The sequence below is a fragment of the Grammomys surdaster genome, unplaced genomic scaffold (assembly GCF_004785775.1).
Source record: "Grammomys surdaster isolate TR1022 unplaced genomic scaffold, NIH_TR_1.0 141, whole genome shotgun sequence".
NCBI lineage: Eukaryota > Metazoa > Chordata > Mammalia > Rodentia > Muridae > Grammomys > Grammomys surdaster.
The window spans coordinates 9911834-9925200 of NW_021604599.1; the positions used below are offsets into that span (position 1 = coordinate 9911834).

General features: G+C 40.5%; 1 protein-coding gene across 21 annotated transcripts in view; it reads right to left on the minus strand.

The window, feature by feature from the left end:
• The window catches only part of Trpm3 (transient receptor potential cation channel subfamily M member 3), an 818801-nt gene that overhangs the window by 509139 nt on the left and 296295 nt on the right, over window positions 1–13367 (minus strand). For 16 of the 21 annotated variants that reach the window (XM_028763979.1, XM_028763998.1, XM_028763993.1 and 13 more), the window contains exon 1: window positions 9035–9211. The exons of the other annotated variants lie outside the window; for them this stretch is intronic. In XM_028763979.1, coding sequence (XP_028619812.1) covers window positions 9035–9211 — 177 coding nt within the window. Of the gene's footprint in view, window positions 1–9034; window positions 9212–13367 lie in introns of those variants that run through there. 21 annotated transcript variants of the gene reach the window in all.

The following is a 13367-nucleotide window of genomic DNA, read 5'->3' on the forward strand; positions in this document are numbered from 1 at the left end:
TTTAGCTGTCCAAAAATTTCAGGGGACTGTACTGACATTTAATCTTCTACATAGCAACATCTTATGCCTGAACCTAGCACATGACTTTGTTTATGCCAACTGTTATCTACTCAAACACAGTTCATTCCACACCTACTGTGTCTCAGGTTCTCTATTAAGTACCTTTTATACCAAATTGAATAAAATAAGATAGCTAACTTAGAGAAGATATTCAGTATTGGGGTTGGGTGGGGAGAGGGAACAGTAATTGATTTTATAACCATGCAAAAGGGGAAAGCCCCATCTCTCAGGAGATTGTCTTCCGGACACATTCTGCTCACCTGAGTTGAACATTTACTAATGGACAGAAGTTGGTGAGGAGAAATTGGTTAGACTTTCCAGGTATGGAAATCACTTGTGCAAAAAGATCAACTATAAAGAATTCCACAATTAGAGCAACCTATGAAGTCAGAGAAGTATCAGAGGCTAGATCATTAGAGACCTTACTTATTGGGTCAAGAAGTTCAGATTGTATTTAGTAGAGCACAGAGAACCATTGAAGAACATGAGACACAGGCACATCTCACCCTCAGCTCACTTGTATCTTAAATGGACCATTCTGGGAGATGTGAGAAGGAACAATTTCAGGTGGACAAGACTGAAGACAGTTATAGTATTTTGGGCCCAAGAAACAGGAGAGGCCAAATTTGGGAACTAGGAATAGACAGAAGGGGGCGGATCAGAGACAGGAGAAAATCTGGCGGGACTAATTGTCAGATTATGTAAGGATAAAAAAGTAAGGCAAAAAGACAACAACCTAGGTTTACTAGTTAGATGATTTGATGAATAAGTTACTCTTGCAAGTAGAAGGAAACCCAAGGAATAGAAGACTTGGGAGGAGATTGTCTAGTTCAGCAAGGGCTACAGGGGCAGGCAGAGACAGACTAGGGTTCTTTCTGTAAGGTTGCTCTGTTATCCTTCATGAGAGTGCATAGTATCTTAAGTAAAGAAGAATGTGACACTATCATCTCGTCTAACCCAAGACATTACTAATGGATTATACCTCTCCAGAATGCAAATTAGGTTTTCTGCATGATCCCATAAGAAACAAGTGCAATAGTCCTTCAATACTTTAAGCACATGAAATTACAGGGTATGGAAGAAAGATGAGATACATGTATAGATATATACATAGATGTATAATGTATAGAAATATGATAAGCACTCAAGATTTAATGGTAAAATCAGATATTGAGGTGCACTCCTGCAAAAGGCATGATTTAATGAGCCAATATCTCATCACTGACATGCCATACTTTAAAAGGGGAGAGTTTCTAATTTTATTATGCATAAAATTGCAGGTGAAATACAGATTCTCAAGGTCCTCCCAGTATTGTAACTTGGATAGAATATTCAGAACTGGGTCTATGACAGACAGTCTTGGACTTCATTGAGAAATGCCCCTTCAAGAGCTCATTGTGTTGGATGAATAGCCCCCTCCTCCCTCTTTCCCTCTCTTCTTCCCCTTCTCCACCTTCTTCCCTGCTTTCTTTTGTCTGACACAACTTTATCCTCTTTCCTTTCTGTTCTTTCTTTCTGCTTTAACTCACCCAGAATCTATTTATCAATAATATGTCTACATTTATACATTTACAGTAACTCTTGAAAAATATTTATAGGAAAAGAAATACAATAGATCGATACTGTCCCCAAACTTCAATTCCTAGGTATATGTGTCTGAAAATGAAGTAGAGAAGAGCCAATGGGTGGGACAGAATTCCCAAATGTTAAGAGTAACTACAAACATTCTGGGTTATAAAACATAAAGGTCCCATTCAAAATGACCAAAGTCCAATCATGTGCTCAGTAAAAAACAATACAGTTTTGCTTAGCTCTATTCTCCCATATATAGTATTTAATACAAGGCATCACTGGAAAAAAAATCACATGTATAGATTTAATATTAAATCTGAGTATGTTTTTTTTTGAAACAGAAGCACTGAATATTCTCTTCTGCCCCATGCCAGTTTAGAATTACTGGATGCTTTGGTGATTATGGTGTGGATCTGGTAGAATGCTAGTGCTTTGTGCCCTGTGCGTGTCAGTTATGGCTGTCCTTTAGTGGTGTTATCCAATACCATTTCAATCTAAAGGACATGCAGAATGTGTGCTGCAGCCCTCAGATCATATGAGAATATAACAGAATCTTAGTTATTAAGACTGTCTTTGTGGGCCCTGCTTATAACCATATCTCGAATAAATTCAAGAAGACATAAAATGTGAACTTGTATCACATGGCCTAGCCATACAAAAGAAAAACCAAGAAATGATCATAGAAATAAGCAGCAAATTAAATGAATGGGGACAAACATCTCTTCATATTACAATGCTACATTATCTACAATCCAAAGCAGGGCAGCTGAACTCAATTTATTTCTCTCCGTACATGATCTTTTGTGATTAAATTTTGAAAACCTGTGAACTGTTTACTTCAAACCCTTTGCATCCACTGTTGACTAACACAAAATCTGCTCAGCCCAGATGCCAGCAGAAGCTAGGCCACTGAATTAAGCTCCCTCCAGTTCTGCTTCCCTCAGTGTGGGGTCCGTTCTTATAAGAGCTGTGGGCTACAGGCTCACTGTGACAGCTGGATAGAATGCAGATTACTGGGCCCAGAACTGGGTAAACTGTAAGTTCTGGAACTTTGCCTACTTACTGAATCAATTATTTTGAGACTGGAAAACCTGCTTTCTTCATAAGATTAGCGGTTAGTCTTAAGATTTCATTTACCTTTTTAACATTGATTGATATTTTTTCCTGATTATTCAATATACATTTATTGAATACTTTGGACTAATAGACTTATTTGTGTCAGATAGTGGAAAGGAAAGATGTAATCTAACCGTCTAGGATTCTGGGGCCAGCTGAGGTTCTACTAACAGCCAGGAGAGGGTAGGCCTAGAAGCCACACTGCAGGAAGTCACCACAAAAGGGAGAGACAGAGCTTGGCAGAAGCATTGCTGTGACCCCATGCTTCCCTGAGTGAGGAGGTCCTGGACTTGGACATTCCAACCATTTCCTTCCTCATCTCCACTACCACACAGTTTCATTCTTCCGTCCACAATAGAGGAGACAGAACTTTCTAGAGCAACAAGAACATTTCTTCTGGCTGCAGAAATTCCCCTCAGGCTGTCTGGGAGTACTTGAAAGAAAGCCAAGTCACATGGTCTAGGGTGCACCATGAGTGGAAGCCACCATGTGAAGTGCATCTGACAGTCCTTCGAGCATTCAGCCTGGCCATATTCTCTCACTTTTATCATTTCTTTCTCATTTTTTTCTTAAAGAATTTGGAGGCTAATATTCTATGAGATGGAAAGGCAAAAGTTTCTTTATGTACAGCATTAAAATTCTATTTAACAACACTCCTTATTTTCCTAAAAAAAAAAAAACAAACCAAACAAAAAAACTCAAACTCCCTGAGCCCGCATCATTATTTCATCATGTATAGATAGAAAGAACAGGGAGGGGCGTTTTAATTGATGGCTTGAAGTTAAATATTGCTCACTACTAAGGTTCATTGGTGGCCTGTCCTCATTAAGCAAAAATCTGCAGTTGGCTCTTTCTCTACTTCTCAGAGAAAATCCTGAATCTTATATGGGATTGGAAGACTCTTGGAGGTCAGTCACTTAAAATACAAATTGAAAGTTGGGTGTGGTGGCTCATGGCTGTAATCTTAGCATGAGATTATGTGACTTCTTAAAAATCAAACAAATAAAATAAAGGTTGAAATGAATCCCCACAGAATTGGTTGAGAACTTGAAAACACTAAGGAGCAGTATTTTTCTGAAAGAACCACCATTAATAATGATGATCTCTCTCTCTCTCTCTCTCTCTCTCTCTCTCTCTCTCTCTCTCTCTCTCTCTGCTCAGTAGGAACTTGCTTTGCTTTCGGAACAGACTGATGAGCATGGCACAGCTTTATAAGGAAGCACAGAGCATAAAACATCAGTCCTGATATCATAGCTCAGTCACTGCTCCACCAAGTAATGCTCTTTAACTACCCAGGTAACATTCATTAGTTCTAATATGTAAAAGTCAGAAAGGAAAGAAAGATTTAACAAGTATTAGCTGGAGTCCAAAAGACTGTGTTGCAAGGAGGGACATGCATTGGTGAAACGGTGCATAGTTTACCATGATTGGTTGACGTCGTATTACACTCTAGTAACATAGACATGACACTCCTAGAGGTGTGTGTCATTTACTTCAAAGTTCTGCTACTGCGGCTTCAATGGGACCTGTAGTCAGTGAAATGAGTGAGACCGAGAAGCACATTGCTGACTTCCATCTTTAGTTAATTAGCATCAGCAGGTGACATTTTCTAGCTCACCAAGAGGACCAAAAAGTAACTCTGCCCTTCTTTCTAACAACCTTTGTTCTTAGGTTCTGACACTTCCAATCAATCAGACATCAAAAATGGAAACGCAAAGATTATTCAAGTTTCATCCTTCAGACACCAATAATTAACATAACAAGCCCGTATATAATTTACTTTTGTTACTTTGGTCTTATCCCAAGTTCTTAGAGGTTCTCCAGGTCTCTAATATCACAATTCATCTTCCACTTAATCATGTCTCACCAGGTCTACATCCTACAGCCAAAGTACAATAGTGAATCTGGCAGTCATTTTGCTGTAAACATTAACTCATCTGTTTTGGGATAATGGATAATGGTCAAATGCAGTTTTTTAGTAGACAAGAAAGATCCTATATTCTTTGAACCTCACTATTTATTATTTTATTTCCTTTTTTCCCACTAGAATATCCAGTCCTTTTAGCCCAGATATAGTGTGTTCTTCCATTCCCAGGGAGCATGCAGGCCTCACCATAGGAAGTCACCATGGGAACTATTCAAGACTGAAACCCTTCATTTAAAAGGAACTCCATGTTACAGAGAGACTATATAGCCTCAAGGTCACAGAGCTGGCTAGACAGACTTTCCCAAATACAATTTTATATATATATATGTGTGTGTGTGTGTGTGTGTGTGTGTGTGTGTGTGTGTATGTATGTGTGTGTGTGTGTGTGTGTGTGTGTTTAAAAGATTAAAGCCAGGAGTGATGGTGCATGCCTTTTATCCCGGCACTTGGGAGGGAAACTAAAGTAGCTGGATCTCTGTGAATTTAAGGTCTGCCTGGTTGACGTAGCAAGTTCTAGGACAGGTAGTGATACATAGAGAGACCTTGTCTCAAAAGCCAAATATATATACCCTACCCCCACACACATTTTTCTCCCCCTGTCTCTGTGTGTTTGTGTGTGTGTGAGAGAGAGAGAAACAGAGAGAGAGAGAGAGAGAGAGAGAGAGAGAGAGAGAGAGAGAGAGAGAGAGAGAGATGGATACTTATAGAGGCCAAAAGAGGGCATTGGATGCCCTGGGTCTGGAGTTAGGGGCAGTTGTAAACCTCCCAGCAAGAGTGTTAGGAACCGAACTCTGGCCCTCTGAAATAGCAGCAAGTGCTCTTGATCACTGATCCCTTCTTTAATCCTGTCTTGGACATTGCTCACTCAAATCACACCCTTGCTCAATGTAAAATGTCCACAGTCTTTAGAGTTATACTCATCATATGCTCTTCATTAACGAATTGACATAAATGTTTTTATTGAAAGAGTGCTACCGTAGCTCTTCCTTTTGCTCCAATGCAACCCATTTTTCAGAAGCCTTCCCTGCAAAAATCTTGCCAAGACTTCACTTCCAAGAAAACTCTTTGCTCTAAAAATAATCTTCAAACTCAACACAAGTTACCAAAATAAAATCTCCTAAATAAAACAATGGCAGAGACAGACCTGATAATGAATATGAAATATACTAAGAACATTCTGTCACTGGAACTAAATTCACTTGAGTGTGTGTGTGTGTGTGTGTGTGTGTGTGTGTGTGTGTATGATTAATGGTGGGAAGAAGTCTTGAACTACATAAGAAGGAAGCAAGCTACACCAGAGTAGAAGTCTCCTGGAAAGGGTCCCATCTGCAAGGCATCCATTTCAAAGCAGGCTCTGCCTTTTGGCTATCCTTACCCTGTGCCAGTCCAGACATTAATTTTCAAGTGTTATTTCCAAATGAAGGTCCAAATTCAGAGTGAGAGTCAGTGGGCATGTTCAAAATTTGTTTTGGGGTGGACAAAACAACACATGAAATGTTTTCAGAAAGAATAATAAATCATTTCCAATACTTGCTGGGTTTAATTCATGTGTTAGGGCTGCTGTCTTCCTCTTGTTCATTAGAAAGTCATTTCTATCAAGACATGGGAAATTAATGTGTGTGTGTGTGCGTGTGTGTGTGTGTGTGTGTGTGTGTGTGTAGCCATTTCTGACTATCCATACAGTACCAAAATAAGTTAGCAAAAATAAATAAATAAAAATGCCCAATACACTTTCAAGGAAAAGAATAAGATGAGAAATCAGCTTGAACCTAGACTGTTAGAATTGGTGATTGATCTGCATTTAGCTAAATCTAATCAGGCCATGGTGACATACACTGCATTTCCTGATAAGTTATAGGGCATCATAGAGGCCAAAGAACATCAAGACAGTTGGAAGAGGAACAAATTTTACCTGTTGAATGGGAGAATTAGCTTTGTTAGCTAAGTGTTTCATTAAATCTGGATAGTCAGAGAACCCATCCACCAAATAACATGGTGGTGGTAAAGTGGGGGGAGTGGGGCGTGGAGTATAAGGGGGAAGGATGACAAAGCAGAAAGTAAGCAGTGAACTGCAAGGAAAACCATTATTAAGTATTTAATATTTAGCCTGAGACAAGAAGACCACTTACCAAAGATACAAATTAATACTCATGAGCTTCCAGTTTTGACTTGGAAGAGAAAAGCAGTTGGAGAAAGCATGGGTACTAAATAGAGCAAAAATGGGGCAACAATAACCCATTGTGTTTGTGTGGATGATACATTTGAGCATATTCAAAAGCAGTTGGATGGTTGAGTGGTGAGCAGAGCTATCTTTCAAAAGAAGTTGGTAATTCTGCCTAAATACTGCTGAAAGGATGTGGCATCCGTTTAGTCTCCTTGTAAGGTTTTGAAATGTGCTTACTATCTGAAGTCTCATGGGGTAGCTACATTCTCAAATGCACAGATGTCATTTAGAGAGAAAGTTCTCTAATAAAACGCATCCCCTCTTTCAGATACTGCAATCAGCAAGAGGAGGCTTACTAATGTCCTTTATTAGATGGCGTGTTATCAAGCACCACATTAGTAAATGGGATAATGGAAGGGTGCAGTTAGAGGAAAATACGGGTTCTGGTCTCCTGACCACAGGGGTGTGTGTATGTGTGTGTGTTTGTGTATGTTCAATTTTAAAGGATGACAGAGCGAACAAGTGATCTATCTGAAATACAAACTTCTCTCTTGGCTTTGTGAAGAGTATATTAATAACAGTTTCTATTTTTAAAATGAGCACGAATTAATAATACATTGAGAATGCATTAATAATATATAAATAAAACTGTTAAGATGAGTTAAAAAGCATCACTTTGGGTTCAAGCCAGTGAATGGCATTAACTGAAAAGGTAGTTCTTATTACACGTGGGATCACAGAACTTCACTCTCTTAGGTATAGTGAATTTGCCAAAACATTCTTTTCCCTAGTCTTGATTGACTACTAAATCTGGAGGGAAATTTACATTCATTTGTTAATTCTCTGGCCTCGTTCTTTTTCATGCTCGATTACACATGTTGCTCCAATACAGCAAAAACACACATAAGTATAGAAAATTCTACCACTCCCTATACTCTCAAATGCTCTCCTTTTCAAATATCCCTTAGGAAGCAAGTCATTGCCATGACAACCATAAGATGAGGTTTGAAGGGCACTTGGGGGCACACTTTGTGAAAGTTAATACCAGTTTGTGTTTAACAGGGTCAGGGAAACTCAGACAATGGGTCATATTTGGTAACAAGGCACCACTTAGCTATTTAGCATTATCTGTCCACATCAAACCTAACCAGAATACCATTTCAAAAAAAAAAAAATCGGAGTGATTTCTTCAGTGCTAATCCATCATTCCTCTATTGTAGCCAGTTCCCTCTACGGTCACTAGTAATTAAATCAGAAGATCATATATAATAGGAAAAAGAGAATTAAGGGTTTGCCTTGCCTGGCAAACTTTAATGTGGAACATTCCGCTATGCATTCCCACCCCGACTCCCACCCCACCCCCACCCCACCCCCAAGGGTTAGCACGTTTTCTTTTCTAAGCAATACTTCTCTTCCACACCTTCACACTTTGTGTCCTTCCCTGTCAGGCAGAGGATGAAGGTAGATTCCCAAGGAGTTGTGAGGACTTTTTTTCAGCATCTTTAATACATTTGCTTCCAGAAACAGGAGCACTGTGGACACAACTAGCAACTGCAGCTCAGGTGTAGTAGGAATCTTTTGTGTAACTCAGAGCTAGAGACGCCCTCCTTCAATGGATGCGAAACAATACTTTCTCACACTGACTCCAGTCCAGAGACTAAGAGATAGAAAGACCGTACCTTTAAAAAGTCACTATGGGATAAGGCTCATTCTTCCTTTGTCTCTACCTGACTGACCACCTAGTCAGGGAGCTTTTAAAATAAGGAGGAGAATCCTTTGTTCTCTCAGGTTCCATTTAAAGGAAAGTGGGTCGAAGGGCTTCCCCAGGGAAGGAAAATGAGCTCTGGAGCCAAATGCAGGAGAGGAAGCGATTTCATGCCCACTATTATTCTCATCCTCCCAAATAAGAGAATTAATTGTTTGGCGGGTTAATGGTTAAGAAAGGTGGGGGGGGCACACAGGTAGCCCATCCCTGAGACCGTATCTAATTCCCTAGTGAGGCTCAAGCCATCCTCCAGGGTGGGTGGGGTGGGGGTGGGGTAGGGGTGTTGGGAACTCTCTCTAGCCATGGGTAATACAGCCAGAACTGCATGCATTCTCACGCCCCAGAACTGGCGTCCCAGCCCAAGTGCGAAGTTGGGCGTTTCAACCTGAAAAGCAGAGTAAGAGCCATTCAAAGCAGTAAGTTACAGTACCTTGAGAAGTCTGACAGATGGGAGAAAGGCTGCGTGGCATAGCTTCCGGATGGTCCAATTTAGGGGTCGAGAAGCATCAGTCTGATTCATGACCCCTTCCAAATTCCACCGGGAAGACAAGAAACTGCAAACCTGGGCAGTGCCTAGAAAATAAACGGTCCCCCACGGCCCTGGCATCCCATGGTCATCTCCACACCTGCAAATTCCATTAGGGCAGAGGCTTCCTGGAACTTGGGAGTCTAGTCAAGTGGCGTTTCCTGAGCCCCTGAACCTTCTTAAGAAAGCCACCTCCCCTCTCTCTGCAGCCGTGCTCATGCATACCAAATGTGGCCGAATGGAGGCACACTGCCTGCTGCTTCGGGGAGGGGATGCTTGATTTCGAAGGAGAGGGACAGCCTGCACAAAACAGCCTGTGGTCGGAGTCAGAGGAGCCTGCTCCAGAATGCGCGCTCCCTCTCCTGCTCTCCTCCTGCAAACACAGGTCAGGCGTTGGGGGGGAACCCGGGCCATTTGCTTTGCTCTCTTGTTTTGGGGGGCAGCCAGGAGGAGAGTAAAACGGAACAAAAATGAACCGAGAAAGAGAACTTGTACTTTCTTGCACAAAGCATCTTTGAGGGGCTGGAAACTGGCGCAGGGGGAGGGGCTAGGACAGCGGGAGGGAGAAGGGATGCCTCTGAATGATAAGATAAATGCTTCCTTTTTTGATTTGTGTGACATAATAAATTGAGAGCTATCATCAAATGGATCTATAGTAAAAGGAGATCCCTGCTGTGCTCTGAAGTCTTTTATTAACTGTGATTGACAGTCTTCACCCTGATACAAGCCCCGTGTAGATGATAGATGGTCAGAGGCTGAGTCAAACTCGTACACACACACACACACACACCCCACACTGGGAACAAGGAGTTATTCCTGTCATAGAGAGCTGTAAAGCTGTGCAAAAGAAGGCATTTGTGGCTTTCCTTTTTAGCAATAGTAGTTTCTAAATTTGGGGATATCCCCATAAGAAAGACCTGCTCGGCAAGAAAGTTTAACCCTTAAAGTGCCCTACAGGGTACTGTCCACAAAAAAATGGTTTTCTTGAGTGTCTCCCTCTTCCCAATACTTTTTGAAGGGAGCTTTACAAAAGTGGGGCTGCATTGGAGCATACAGTTTTTAAATCTCCCATGGTGAGAGAGATAAAGGAGAACTTTTCCATTTAAAGGCACAAATTGGCCAATTTCACTTAAAGTAGGGAAGCTCGGGAAGGCTGGGATGGGCAGGAAGGTGGTGACTCTGCCACACCCCTTACTTGGACTACCCACTCTCCCCAGATATTAAAGTTTAGTGGTAGTATTGACAAAAGGCTCTGCCCAGGAGACTCCCCACACTCTCACCCTTCAAGCGTTTCTAGGATACTTAAAATTTCCACCTTATTTCCTTCCCAGTGACTGTAGAGATTTTTCATTTTTAATTAACCAGAAGAAATGGGTAACACCCCCTCCCCTTCCCACTCCTGTGACTATAGTGTATTCTGGGATAAAATCCAGAGGGGTTAGAACAGATGTGAAATAAGGCTGCATTTTAGGATCAAGAACAAAGAATGTAACAATACCTGACACCTGCATCACTGTGCCATTTCCTAAAGTGCTCCAGAGTCAGAGATGCTGAGTAGTGCAGAATCAATGATTTGGACATTAAAAAAAAATCGTGCATCGGATTAATCTCTATTAAAGCAGTGTTAATGTAATAGAATTCACACACGATTCATCTTCTCTCAACATCCTATGTCCACAGTGGGGACAAGGACATTTTGAACTGTTAACAGCTGGAATGTTGGGCATGGTGTTGGGTACTTTTCCTCAGGTAAGTTCATACTAATGACAGCACTCCAAAGCAGATTCTACGATAATATTCCTGTTTCACAGATTAAGCAAGTGAAGTCCAAAGAAATCAGTTGTGTATAGCACAGATATCAAAGCTAGGGCCTGGATTAGAGTCATTTTACTGAGCTATAGATATACACTTTCTGCTCTTTTTTTTTTAAAGTATAATTTGAGGCAATAACAATAAAACCTTTACCTTATTTTTGTTGTTGTTGGTGTTATTTTTTGTCCTTTAATCTTATGTAAGAATTGCAATAGAAGTTGGAATAATCCCTCACATGAAGGTGTGGCATGTCACTGAGGTGTACACAACATCCTAAATACTAAAATTTGGCTTTAGAGTCCAAAATGAAATCCTGACATAGGCATTTTTTCATCTCTACCGTGCGTTGGAATCCTTTATCTCTGAAAATGGAGGCAATTACACAACTGGATATCCAGGGATTTTGTGAAACCCAATGAGCTACTGGCAGTGAGTCCCTGAATTCAATGCTTGGGATAGCTCAACCCCTTCTACCATGGTCCATCTTCTAGGTAACATGTCTCTATCCCACACTGGCAACCCACTGACATGTCACATTTAAGGATACTTTGTGTGTATGTATGTAGACCAAGTAATAAGATCAAGCAAAACAAATTAAATCTAGATGCTTTCTACAAGTTATGAAGTTTAATAAATGAAGCAAAAAATACTGCAAAGGCAGTGGAGCTTTCCCTGGGCTTTTCTTACAGATTGGTCGTCAATGGATAGCAAATACTGCCTTAAGTGTGCAGCCTACAAGGAGCCAGCATTTCTTGGCTATTAAAGATCCTTCAGTGGTTCCTTTACATTTGTGAGAAGTTAGCCCCTGGGAAAGGCAAGGACATTACAGCTGCTTACCCTTGCCCCTCACTGTTAAAAAGTGTTATGAACACTACAAATAAAGTAAATGAAAGAAAGAAAGAAAGAAAGAAAGAAAGAAAGAAAGAAAGAAAGAAAGAAAGAAGAAAGAAAGAAAGCATCTTTCTGAAACCACAGCCTTTGATCCTCATAACTCCTTTAATTTTTTAAGGCTAACTTTGGTTAGAAACATAGTTAGGGGTTGTGTGAAATGAGGAAGCATGAGGAAGTGGAGAGGCGTCACATTCTGTCTAATGATAATTAGCAGAATGGGCACAAAACCTTCAGGGAGTGGATTCAGAGGCTATGCAGCAGAGGAAATGAAGATCAAAGGATGAGTGCTTTACGGAGGCAGCCTCCGTCATTGGAGTAGTTTGTGCCAGGATTATTCGATGTCAATTATCTAAAGAGGGATTTTCATTTAGAAGAAATGCTTTCTCCCCAGAATGAGTTCTCCTATGCTTTAAGAGAGGACCCCAAAGGTAAAAGCAGAGAAGAAGTAGCCTGGCCAGGGCAGACAGGGTCTCACATATCCAAAAACGCCCATTTTAAATGTTATGACCATGAGTGCTTTCACATCTAAATGATCAGATTACATTTTAATATTGCTAAATGTAGCAGTTCAGTTGTCTTAGATTTTTGCATTCTAAAGTGAGTCTTTCAACCCATTATCATTCTCTTTATACTATGCAATCTTTCTTCCCATTGGTCAATTTTTAGCTCAGTCTCTGTGCAGTTGCTAAGTCTATCCGTAACTATAGATAGTCTATATTTTATTCCTCAAGATCATGTTTCCTTTTCAGGAAAGTCAACTTTGATAGACCATCATATCATACTCAGTCTTCTTGATATCCCTCTAATATAAAAGGACTAATTTGAAAACTTGAGGAACAAGAAAATATGCGCAAAGAACAGGTAGATCAGAATGTTCAAAACCCTCCTCCTCAAGTGCTTTACGCAAACCACACTGTCCTAGTATGTTTTCTATTTCTGTGAAAAACTACATGACCCGAAGAAACATAGGAAGGAAAGGGTTTATTTGGTTTATAGGTAATAGCTCTTCTTTCAGGGAAGCTAAGGCAGGAAGTCATAATAACCTGGAGGCAGGACCTAAAGCAGAGACAACAGAAGACCTCGAATTATTTATTGGCTTGCTCTCCATGGCTTGCTTAGCCTGATTTCTTATACAATTCAGAAACATCTGTTCATGGTAGCACCACATACAGTGAGTTGGGAATCATTAATCAAGAAAATGCTGTACAGACATGCACACAGGGCAATGTAATGGAGGTAATTCCTCAACTGAAGTTCCCTCTTTCCAAGTACCCCAGGTTGTATTAAGGTAACAAAAACTAACCAACACACAATGTGTTGGTTTCAATGAAAATGATCTCCATAGGCTCATATATTTGAATATTGGCCCCCAATTGGTTGAACTGTTTGGGAAAGATTAGAAGGTGTGTCTTTAATGAAAGAAGAATGTCACTGGGGATAGACTGAGGTTTCAAAGCAAATGTCATTCTTAGATCTCTCTCTCTCTCTCTCTCTCTCTCTCTCTCTCTCTCTCTCTCTCTCTCTCTCTCTCTCT